Source organism: Platalea leucorodia (assembly GCF_965183815.1).
Source record: "Platalea leucorodia genome assembly, chromosome: 2".
In the NCBI taxonomy this organism is placed as follows: Eukaryota; Metazoa; Chordata; class Aves; order Pelecaniformes; family Threskiornithidae; genus Platalea; species Platalea leucorodia.
Genome location: NC_138824.1, coordinates 80,283,467 through 80,295,614, shown reverse-complemented (window position 1 = coordinate 80,295,614; position 12,148 = coordinate 80,283,467). Strand labels below are relative to the sequence as shown.

The window sequence follows — 12,148 nt, the reverse complement described above, 5'->3', positions numbered from 1 at the left end:
AGCTGCTGGGAAGGAATCTCATTAAGGAAACACAGCTTGATGTCTGCAGCTGCTTGGAGCTTCTAAACTGCCTTCCTCATTAAATAAGTGCCATCTTGCATCCACTCCCTCTGTCAGAGGCATATTGGGCCATTCCTCATACACGTTACATTTTCTCTTTAAACAAAATGAAACACCAAACATAGCCTTTGTGTTAATCTAGAAGGGATTCCTTTGGGGTTACTTTCGTCTTCCTTTACCAGTCTAGTTAAACATGATAGATTCAGGGTCCTGGTTTGCCATTTGAGCCATATGTCTTAATACATCCTTTTTAGTTATGATACCCAGCAGCCTCCTAGAGGAGAAAAGGAAAGGAAAGGTCAACAATAATCTCATATATCATCCGTTCTTTTCCCCCGGTTCACCTGCAGGGACATTTTGCGAGTGCTTCCATATAGCACTGTCCATCTCATCCACTCCCCAATGATCATCTTTTATAAAAAGGTTTCTCACCTCACCTGGGGTATTTTTAATACCCCAGCCATGATCATCAAGTGAAATACATTGGGTTGTTACCTCTTTTTGTTGGGAACATGACTCAGTGAGGAGCTACAACTACTGACACTGTGTACAATAAAGTAGTCATTTTCCTTAGGCTCAGGCTGCAGAGGATCAACAGCACAAAACCAAGGCACCAATGCCCTAAGCTAGGGTATGTGGTTTAGTAATACATGAACTAAGCTAAAGGACAGACTTTCTGAAACTTTCACTGTCTGACAGCATAATTCCTTCAAATCTGAGTGATAATTTCTCATTTATGTGAAGCTAAATGAACTATACCTGCCAAGAAAGATGAGGCCTATGGGATGGCTGGCCCCAAGAGTCAAAAATTTCCTAACCCTCAGTATTCAAGGGCTTTTATTTCCACTCCTTGAAGGCCACAAGGAACTGAATTTTGAAACCAAGGCATTGTTATAGTTTTTCCACCTTTTATTTCTTGTAAGTGCTAGAACAGAAGATCAAAATTTCCAAATCCAAGCACTTAAAATCAGGACCTAAATCTGTGTCCCAATAATTGTCCTTATTTTCTTAATGCTGAGGACTCTGCATTGATAGTAACAGCTGCAATATATTTCAATAACAAAAAGGCTTTTTGTAGAAGACTAAATTTTTAGTCATCATTTGAAAATGATGGCTCTTGTTTTGCTATCCTGTTGTAATGCTTCTTCTTACTACTAGATCCTGGGATGAGAAATGCTCCCAAAATACCTCAAATCCCATTGGAATTATGGGATGTTATTTCTAGTGCACATGGTGCAGCTTTTTACTCTTCTAATTTCATGTTTGCCCACACTTCCGTTTTTTGTGGACTTTCGGTTTATATGCCTTTCCGTTTTCCTTTAAAGAAAGCTGAGCAGATTAATTTTCCTCCACTGACATCTCTATCACAGTCTTCACAACCTAGCTGGACTGTCTAGAAACAAGCACATCCTTTGCCAACAATACTACTTGCCAGATCTGCCTCTGTTGAAAACTGAGCGATAGTGGGAGTCAGAACGGTTTATTTTGTATTTGTCTTTACCTTATCTAAATGACAATACCATAAGGATTTGGGAGAACAGAATGAAACATGACACCCGGCAAGGGCCATTTTGGTTCTGAGTCTGACTTCTTTTGCTGCCCTGGAGAGACACAGGGCGAGCTTCCCTTATTCTTTCATTCACGAAGTAGACAAAAATCAAAATATTCACTTGACTGTCTCAGAGGTGCTGATTAATTAGCTACTGTCTATACTTGGCTTTAAACAGGAAAAATGGTGTTTTTGTTAATGCTGAAGAAAATCTCCTCAGATTCTCTAAGCGTGCTTGACTCAGCATCTACTCACCCACTGCGAGTGACAAGACACTGCCGGAGTCCGAGTTTCCGGAAAATATCTACCACAGTCTCCATTGGCGTGTGGTCAGTGACAGTGAAAGGGCTCAGGTTGAGAATACGCCGCAGCTTCAGTGGATGGGGACTGTTGGGTGGCAGTTCTGGGGGGTCTTCAGTGAAGTACACGATGGAGTTGCTTACCACCCCATCCTGACGCTGCCTTGCATTCTCTGTACAACGGAAAGATCAAGGTAGAGAGTGAGTTAGGCTTGATAACAAAACAAAAAAATTATCCTCCTTTGGAAAGCAAAAGTAGAAGTAGCTTTTTTTCTTTAACGTACTGAAGCCCTGGAAGTTGGGGTTACAGAGCAAACTTGAATTTCCTTGAGACATTGTTCCCTTGAAGCAAATGTAAGTGATATTTTTACAAGCACATACTTTTGCTTGGTTGGAATAATGCTTTTCTGAATAAATATGCAGCTCATTGCGTTCACAAACATCACTAATCCATTTTCTGTCAAATTCAAATGATTTTATGTCATTTCCTCCATTGTGAGAATCACAACAGGAACTACTATTATATGCCCAAAAGAGTGGAGTCAACAGCCTGTGTACAGTCCCAGCTGGCTTGGAGCAGTAAGTTTGTTCCCACACTTCTCAGTGGAGTGGGGGAAATCTGGGCATAGTGAATGGATTTATGAACACAAAGCTAGGGAAGGACAAATTCACATCCCAGGGATCTGGGGGTGGTGTGCGTGTTGTTCTAGACCAGCACACCTCTCTGGCACGCAGGGTGAATTTTGTGGTTGTGTACTTAATGTCTTAAATAGAGTTTGCATATCTAGATTTTAAAAGGGCAGAATAAATTAGCATCCTACTTAAAGGAAAATAATAAAGGAAGGAACAATATATATCAGTAAATGAGTTGTTTGATACATTTTTCTCAACAGTACAGATTTGACCGCTTTCAGAAGTTCAGAAGCTGTCATTCATACTTTGATCAAACTACGAAGTGAACTTTACACCACATCTGGGCTTTACATGATTAGCATAAGCCTTTTACTTTAAAGTATGCTCCAACAAGAATTCTTAGCACTGAAGTAGTTTATTTTCTTTGTAGTGTTTACCTCATTTCTACTCAACACTACAGAGCACAACCAATGTATGAGATGGATTTCCAAATGACAGACAACTCTCTCCCAAATAAGCATATCATGTGTTTGACTCTGAAGGTTTAACTCTTTCTTCTTTTTTGTATAAATTCTTGGAAATGGCTGGAATTATTATCTTTGATTAATATAGGTTGCTTCTGTTCTTGAGAGGTACAGCAAATCAGACATACTCAAAGCATATGTATATATTCCTGGAGCTCATTGCCATCAATCAAAGTGCAGAAACCTGCTCCTGTGACTTGTAATGTGTAGACAGTAATGGTTTCCAACATGTTCCAGCTGCATTTTTTTCCCTTTAATGATCATTGTCTTGTAATATTTCTGGAACTGGAGCATTTCTGGCTCAAACCTAATATCAGTACAGTATATGGTTTTCAACCTTCTCACCCCACATATTACAAGCCCTATTGCAATTTATAGGAATGATGCTAACTTTGTCTCATCTTGTTTTGATTCATACATCTAATTTCACGCGTGAACATGCCTGCATAGCTCTTTGATATATGATCTGTGGTAAGAGGTAACATTAATCAAACTGAAGGTAGCTCCCACCCTTTGATAAAAACCCTTGACAGCTAGGTATTTCCTTCCCGAAGCTGCACCCAAAGCAACAGGCCCAAGCATTTCAGTTACCACATTGCTGTTCCCAAGGCAGCAATGACCCTGGACAACAGTGATTAGCCAAAGCCATGACTTCACTCTTCAAAGTCAAACATCTCTCTCTTGAGAAACTTGAATGATGCAGTACTACTGAGCAAATTCAGCGGCATCAGAAAAATGGTGGACTTTGTATGCAGTCTCACTGGATAGGGGAGTTAGAGTAAAGGTAAAACAGAAGAACAGCTCATTTTTACAGTCAGTAGGCAAGAAAAACAGATATAGCTTAACAGAAAGAGCAAAGCAAATGAATGACAATGTCTGGTTTTACAGAGTAACCTATGCAGAAGGCTCTTGTCATAGGTAGAGAGTGAATTAGTTCTCTCAAATGTGAAACGGCCTCTCATATTCAGGCATTCACAGCCTATATTAACTATATTGCTCTCTCAACTCCACACTGGGAAAAGTACATTATACAGACCACCTGGCTTGTGTCCAAGACTCTGCCTTTTGTATGATGCCTCCGAAGCTGGCCAAATTTAAGAGGAGCTTTACAGGGTCAAATACTCTCCTCCATAAGACTGTAAAGTAGGTGCCATCTAAAATGTAGACACCTATTCCCAGAAGGTGACTCTGCCCACCTGACCTGCCTACCTGCTCAACAAGGACCAGTGGAAGGACGCAATCCTCCTGAAGGTGCTTCTGAGCAATTGGAAGTGGCATTGCCATTCGCTTTATAGGGACTGGATGCATTTCTAGAGCGTGCCTAGTGCTCCGCTTAGTAGGAAAGAAATTATGTAGGGGTAAATGATGAGGCAGAGAGCTGTGTGTGAACACGTATTTGATGCAGGACTCAAGAGGTGTTGCCTTTATCCAAGAAGTCAGTTGTATGAGGAAATCAGAGTACTTCCCCAGAGTATGCCCTGGGCCACCACACTGCTGATGCACAATTTATTGGGCCAAAGAAAGAAACTGAAGCTTCTTGGTTGAAAGCATGTCTCTACATAGTGCGATGTGTTGTCGTACAGAGGCACCAAAGCTAGTTCAAACTGAGCAGGCATTCTGCAGGGCACAATGCAGTGAAAGAAGAGATATTGGTGGAGGCCTGACTCTGCTTTTCAGAAGACCTCATTCCCTGGCTACAGCACTGCACAGATGGGGCTTATACTGTTCCCAGACATAACCCCAGTATCTCTGGATGCTGTCAGGCTGAGCAGGAGATAAGAACCTGAACAGGAGAATAAAAGATGCTTCACCACATGTGATGTTTACCTCTTGGCAAGTAATTTTATAGTTTAAGGAGACTTAGCGTATGGTTCCATGAACACAACTATGAAGCAAGCTGAGGTGAAGGTTTGCAACACATTAGCTACTCTGTGGTAATGATGAGCGTCAGCTTCTTCTGCAATAAATGCAAAGCAACTTTGGCCTTCAGTGAAAGAGGATTAGCTATCAAAAAGTTGTTAGCATGGACAAAAGCAGTGTTTTGCCCTGCCCTGTACTGGGATCATATACTGTGTCTTTTGGAAAAGTGAAACCAAATGCAGATTTTAAGTCACAAAGACATAAACCATAGTGGAAATATTATCCGTTTATCACAAAGTCAGCACAGATTGACATCAGGAGCTGTCATACTCAACCCAAGAGAAAAAGGGTCACCAAAGGTCCCTGATAGCTGAGGATTTTAGGAAAACTTATCTATGCAGAGAAGTTTTTTATTTTAAATCTCAGTTCTGCCTCAGATCCTATGAAAGATGCTCTTAATTAGAGCTGATCAGGAAACAGTACCTTTTCCTTTGGAAAATGTGGATGTCAAAGAAACAGTTTTTGAACAGGAAAGCATTTTGATCTAAAATGTTCACTGAGCTTATTTTTAACTGATTTCTTTCTTTGTTATCAGTGCATAGCTGGACATGTTCACACATCTCCTAGCAAGCCCATTCAGCCATGTTGCCATTTGTGACCTGAATCAAAAGACTCAGTTCCTCAAACTTCCCTGACTTGCTTCAGACAGCGTCTGATCTTTCTGCTCTTAAAGGGAGGGCTCTGCATCTTCACTCCACGCAATTTTCCCACTGGCATACCTCCCTGCAAAGGAGAGGCAAAAGGCTATAAAGTTAGGATGGCAACAAGTATTACAGCCATGACATGGCACAGTGTAAAAGCCAGACACAGGGCAGGCTAAACACATCTAATTAAGGTTTTTTACTTCTCACAGGGGAATGCAGAAGACATTTGAAAATCATTAGCAAAAGCAGGATAAAATACAAACTATTTTATAAATGGTATCAGCTCTTGGCATTTACACATTTGGTGAAACTTCAGACCCATATTTACTTTCCTAGCTTGGCCATACAAGGTATCTTTTGTTACTACCAAAGGAAGATTAGCCCTCTGAGAAAATCAGCTTTTCGAAAGGGGTATTGCAGCTAGCAGCTTTGGACTTCATCTCAGTGTCTTTAAAATCCTCTTATACTGAGATTGGTATACAGAGGATTATAACTTCATGGAGACTTTTTTGGTCTGGTTTTGGAGGACGGAGGAAAGAGCAACCAGTGGCAGTGGGCTTTTAATGAAAAAAGTTAGATTCCCACACTCTTTGGAAGTTAAATTACAATTGTACAATTAGAGGAGCTACAGAACTGGCAATAAGGCCTGTTCGGCTTTCCTGTGTTTTAAGAAATCAGTGATAAAACTAAATGCAAAATGAATTCAGTTTATAAAGTATTTTCTCTAACTAAAATGACAACTTATACCACAGAAGGGAAAAAATGAGAAAAGAATTTCTTACGGAAGAGAATTCCGCACTACATTTTAAGGGGAGAAAACTGTGCTCTCTCATTTCTTCTCTTCTTCTGCATGTAGTATTGATAAAGCATTGGTGACTTTCTGCTATGGGATGAGAAGAAGGGAATCAAGTAACAGCTGAGTGTCCTTAGATAAATGAATATAAATTTTAGGTCTAATCACTTAGAGTCTTTTTACATCTGGGAGATGAAAATAAATATACATTAAAAAAACACATGCTTTAAAGAAGAGCACTATTATTTCAAATTTTATTTTAGCTTTGTGAGAAGTGAGCTGGAAAGTGGCCCTCTAAAACTGTCCTGATTTTCCATTTATGGATTTTTCTTTTCTGAAGAATATGGGAGTTTCCATCTGAGACAACAGCTTTTTAAAGGAGCCTGAAGCAGAGGGATGAAACGGGCCCACGCAGACAGGAATAATTCCATGTCGAGGAGACTTGGATATGCCAGACATTCCGCTTCCCTGCAAAGTATAACGCAAGCATGCCCAGCCAGCAGCCTGCCTTGCCTGCCTGCCCAGCTGGCCCTCAGCACCACAGGGACTGCCAGAATTGGGAGCAGACCGTGGGGTTGATTTGCCAGGCTCGCAGACCTCTGCAGCTCTGGATGCCCTGGGTACGGGGAAGGTGGGAACACTTGCTTTCGTCCAATATACCTGTCTTCTCAATCCCCACCTAGCCATCAGGCCAACTGGGAAAGGATCCAATGGGTCAAAACCTGTAACAACCTGGATCGGGCTCTCAGGCAACCAGCCAGCTATCCACCAGATGCTTGACAAAACTCAGCCATCTTTACCAAACAACATCCTCCACTGAAAAGCTTTCCACCCCTAGCACAGAAGGCCTGCATGTGAGAAAAACTGAGATAGTCCAACAGAAAGAAGCACAGGGACTTGCACTTCATCGCAGGGCGACAAAGGTTCACAACTGCCCCAGCTGCTACCAGCAGCCATGGATACTACAGGAAGCTCAGCTCTGCAGTGGCTTTTCATCTGGTTCTGACCAAACTTCTGGCCATATGAGTCGGGTTTATCTCTGTTTTCTCTAGCAGAATTGTATTGTACTGTTGTGAGTGATGACAAAATTAAGCCCACAAAAGTCAAGTCCACAGAAGTCTACCAGGTGGTATGCTACAATAGAAAAGCTTCCAGCTATGGGTCCTAGCAACTAGTAAAAGCCAGACCTGGGGAAAAAGTTAGGTTTCGTTCTTATTTATCTGTTCTTCAAGGTGAGTAACACTGGTAACATCCTACTCTATCAAAATCAAACTTACGTACACTGATACTCTACTCACTTATTGCAAGAATCAGCTCTCGTCTCTGCGCAAATCCAATAAGTCTCTCCGAGTCTTTTGAAACCACTACTGGAAAGCCATTGTAGTCAGTCTCCTTGATTAGTGTCTCGACATCCTCCACTGTCATGCTGTCCTGCGTCAGAACAGAGAGAGGAGCTTCGCCACGCCTTGGTCTCATGACGTCTGTTGCCAGGGTTCGGTGGGTGAATTCATCCTTCACATCCAGAAACGGGTAGCCGTTCAGATGAATGTGAGCTTCATAGATCCCTTCTTTCCCAAAGGCATCTGCCACCCACTTGCTTGTGACAGCTGCAGCCATAAGAGGTACGATGTACTCCAGGCCTCCAGTTAGCTCAAACATAATCACCACCAGAGAGACCGTCATTCGGGTAACACCACCTGCCAACAACGAAAGCAGTCAAGTTTCCCTCAGTGCTCTGGAAGTATACATACTAAGCAACTCATCTATATTTTTGAGTCTTACGCTCAAAGAGGCATGAGATTATTCATGCTGAGTACTTTGTCCTTATACTTTGTGAGGTAATTTTGGGTTTATTTCACTGAAGAAAGAGATTTTTCATCTACTGCAATTTTCATCAAAAAGATTGCATGAACTTGCTCAAGCCAAAGATGCTAACATTGAAAAGCAAATAATGACTGAGCTATCAAAGCAGAAAGCATGCCAAAAAATCAGTTATACTGGATACTTGAGAAATGAAAACTGAATCCTGCCATTAGCCCTCTAAAATGACTCCAAGAATCAGCTAAGTACCATGGCTGGGGCAGGTAGGAGCATTAAGAGCTGGCCTTCAAATTGCTTTACCTATCGCATTCATACTGAAGAGAAAGCTAAGCATTATCTTTGGGCATGACATGGTTACAAAATCCCACTTAAGGATAGTTTAGGGCCACTGCAAGAGCTATGTTACAGCTTAAACCCTAGCTTTTGATATCAGTATAACATACAGTTTGAACTGTATACAACTTGGTTTGAGGCCATCTAGGCATGCAGCCGTAGACAGGGTTGTAGCTGTATTTTTCAGTCTAGTCTTTCTGTATTAATTTCACAAGCAAGCTCCTTATTCCTTCAGTTTACATTAAAGGATAAAAATAATCACATAACTGCAGACAAGTGTGTATGTATCACTGAATTATTAGGTAACATTTCTTTGCCTCTGTTCAAAAGGTAAATGTAGTAAATCTGCTATTTTTAGACCTCAAAATACAGCACCATTTTAGATGAGAGAAATCAGAAACAGGTCATTAAAAGATGCTTTTAATCTAGGAGCATACAGGAAAATTAAATTGTTGATCATTTAACACGATGATCCGGATATGCCTTTCATCTGAGGAATCCCTTAAACTTCTGACTCTGAAAAGCTGAGAGCAGATACCAGAGTAAGGATCATTTAATACTTACTCTATACCTCTTACTCTAAGCAAGACAGGTCTTGGGCTTAAGAACGAGCCGTGACCATTCTGCTGTATGTCTCACCATACTATTAAAATCGCTGCACCTTGATTTGGACCTTTTAAAAGAGGAAGTGATTTCTGACTAGCAGATCAACTGGAATATCAGAGCAAAATTTTTGTGTGTCATTTCTTTTATGAACATTAAGATTTTTTTATGGACAAGAGGAAGCGCTTCACTCTTTTTGGCAGTAAGATTAATCCTAGCTGGTTTAATGTGTCTACACTGCTGTAGGTGTTCACATGCAAAGGGGTGATCCAGATTGCCTTTATAATCTGTGGAGCAAAACAGGCACTTTTGAGGCCAAATTCATCTATTCTTTTGCCTGGTTTTAGATGTCTATTGCCAGATGAGACTGATCTTTCCAGTATCTCATTTTTCTGTTTTGACTGTGAAGGGCATCAACACAGCTAGCTCAGATATTGATGTCTACATTACAGGCATTAAATTTAGACAAGCAAATCCACCCTTCCTTCCTCTATAACTGATCACACAAATGATTCTAACACGAGACTCCAAAACTGAAACTTTTCCAGCTCTTCCCTGAGTACACCTTTCAGTTCAAATCTACCCAATTACATTAATCACGTGTTATGCCTCCCCACTATTATTTCATCATCTAGTGACGGTATCAACAACAACAATAAAAGGAGGTAGAACATACAAGTACAGAAGGGGAAAGATATGATCAGGCAAATACATGTTCAGATGGTATGCGTGTAACATTCCTGTTGCATCTATGACTAGAAATTTGATATGTGAGGTACTATTCAATGATCTTGCTTTAATAGTTAACAGATCATTCCTGTTATATCCAATAAATCGTATTGCTTGAATGTAATCAGATATTGGCCCATGGTCAAAACAAAAACCAAAAGACAGCCCGCTTGACCATAGTGTGACACACAGCCAAAATAAGACCCAGAATTTTTGACTCTGTGTAGCTTAAAATTTGGCCAGAACAGGGAATTTTGTTCCCTGCACTGATAGAGAGCACAGTCTAAACAAGGAAGTAGCGTTAGTCCAGCTACAGTGGATTTCATTACATCAAAAGGGAAAAAAAAACCCCCAAGCAAAAAACACTCCTTCTCGGAAACCTGTAGCCTAACTTCTTTAATTTCTTCTTTCTTTCTATGTGCTTTTTGGCAGATTACAAGGAGTAGGCATTGGTGACTGCAAGCCTCTCTTTTGTTGACTACCTGGCAGATCACTGGAGAGACCATTTGAGGAGGCTGCCCATGCTTTAGACCATCACATCTATCACGTCCAGAAATGCCAGTATAGCACCTAACACAACCACAAAGCCCTCATAAACAATTTGTAGTCCCAAAACATCAGTTTTATCCATGCGCAAAGCAAAGATCAGCAGGTACTGTACCCAAGCAAGCTGCCGCTCCCACCATAGCATAAAGTCCTGGCGTGACGCAGTCTGCCCCAGGTCTGCACCAGTTCCTGAAGATGATCCAGTCATGATGGTGGTAGGCCAGCTGCTCTACACCAATCCCAACCATCCTGCCAGCCATGGCTCCAACAGCCATGCTGGGAATGAAAAGACCTGAAGGGATCTTGAATAAAATATGGACACATGAGCACCTTGACAAAAATGACTAGTAATGAACTTACTGATCAAACAATTTATTATTAGTGGTAGGAGAACCCACTTTCCATATCAAATGCTAGCTCAGGAGGCCATAGCCTTTTGGCAGCCTACAGTGATGTTCCCCATGGTCTGAGATAGGTTTCTGCAGTGACTGAGTTTGTGTGGCTACATGTGTACTAATAGCTTCATAAAATTTTAATGCATTTTTTAAAGTAATTTTGAATCCTACCTGCTGCATCGTACTGAAATTGATAGATAAACACTGTTTCTCAATAATAGTCTGCTTTTAAAGTCAAGATGCTCCTGTTTTTGCCTTTATTGCTTTCTCAACAGGAAGTCAGGAGCTGCTGATGGTTCTGTCATGGGCTTGAGAATAAGCTTAACTGAAAATAACATCTTGATTTCAACCTCTATCACACGGAGTACTTTGCAGTTTTATTACTACTCTTTCAGGCTAAATCAGACCGGATTTTAAATTAAATGTCAAACGCAGAATAAAAATTTAGAGAAAGGAGGCTTACTGCTCAGAGGCAGCTATTTGTTCATCTCAGTTTGCTATGTATTTTTCAGGAAGTTTTGTGAATCATTACCTTGTCTGCTACACAGACAAGTCACAGATCATTAAAAAAGAGTATTGAAATGGAAAAAGAAAAAAAAAAAGAAAAAGAAAAGAAAATGAAAATTCACTTTGCCTTGGCTAAGTGCATTTCCTCTTAGACGTCAAGTGTGCCTGTCAAGTTGGAGACAAATTTCCTGGTGGAGAAGATAACTCAGATCTATTGCAAGGGCTTGCATGGAGTTTTTGTTGTTTTCAGAGAGGAAAGGTTGTTATACCTTTTTAATTCTGAAAATATACCTTGGGCTTCCTAGACAACTAAACTAACAACCTGACAACAGCAGGAGCTATCTTCCCCACCATATGGTGTTAATTTTGTTGATACAGTCGGATTGGGCCTTCTAGATTCGATGGGTAAAGCTGTTCTGTCTGTTCTTTTCCAGAAGAGTTGAAACTGTCAATTGCTTCTAACAAATTTTAAATATATAGAATAAATAAATAGAAAAAATTGCATAGCAATCAAAGAACTAAACTCAGAAGTTTTTAAACAAATGAACAAGCATAGCAGCAACTGACTGTCAGCCCCAGCACAAATCATTTTCTGCAGTGAAGGGCACCTCATTCAAATCCTCCTCCAGAAATATAACACCCGTGCTCTAAAACTCCCTCTCATTCTCTCTGCTCAGGAAATCAGCAGGACTCAGTCACTGGTCCTAAGTGACCTTCTACCATTCAGTAGTTCTTGCCATCAGGGACATCCCAAATGGAGAAAACACGAAAGAAAAGCAAAACTCCAACCAC

The 12,148-nt window shown here is 40.8% G+C and overlaps 1 protein-coding gene across 2 annotated transcripts in view; it reads right to left on the bottom strand.

The window, feature by feature from the left end:
• Window positions 1-243: 243 nt before the first annotated feature.
• CLCN4 (chloride voltage-gated channel 4) overlaps window positions 244-12,148 on the bottom strand; it is a gene marked incomplete at its 3' end in the record, with an annotated part of 28,290 nt that continues 16,385 nt past the window's right edge. For both annotated transcript variants that reach the window (XM_082332953.1, XM_082332954.1), the window contains 4 exons: window positions 10,570-10,756; window positions 7,721-8,119; window positions 1,865-2,081; window positions 244-334 (listed from right to left, as the gene is read on the bottom strand). In XM_082332953.1, the coding sequence (XP_082189079.1) occupies window positions 244-334; window positions 1,865-2,081; window positions 7,721-8,119; window positions 10,570-10,756 (894 nt within the window). The remainder of the gene's footprint in view (window positions 335-1,864; window positions 2,082-7,720; window positions 8,120-10,569; window positions 10,757-12,148) is intronic.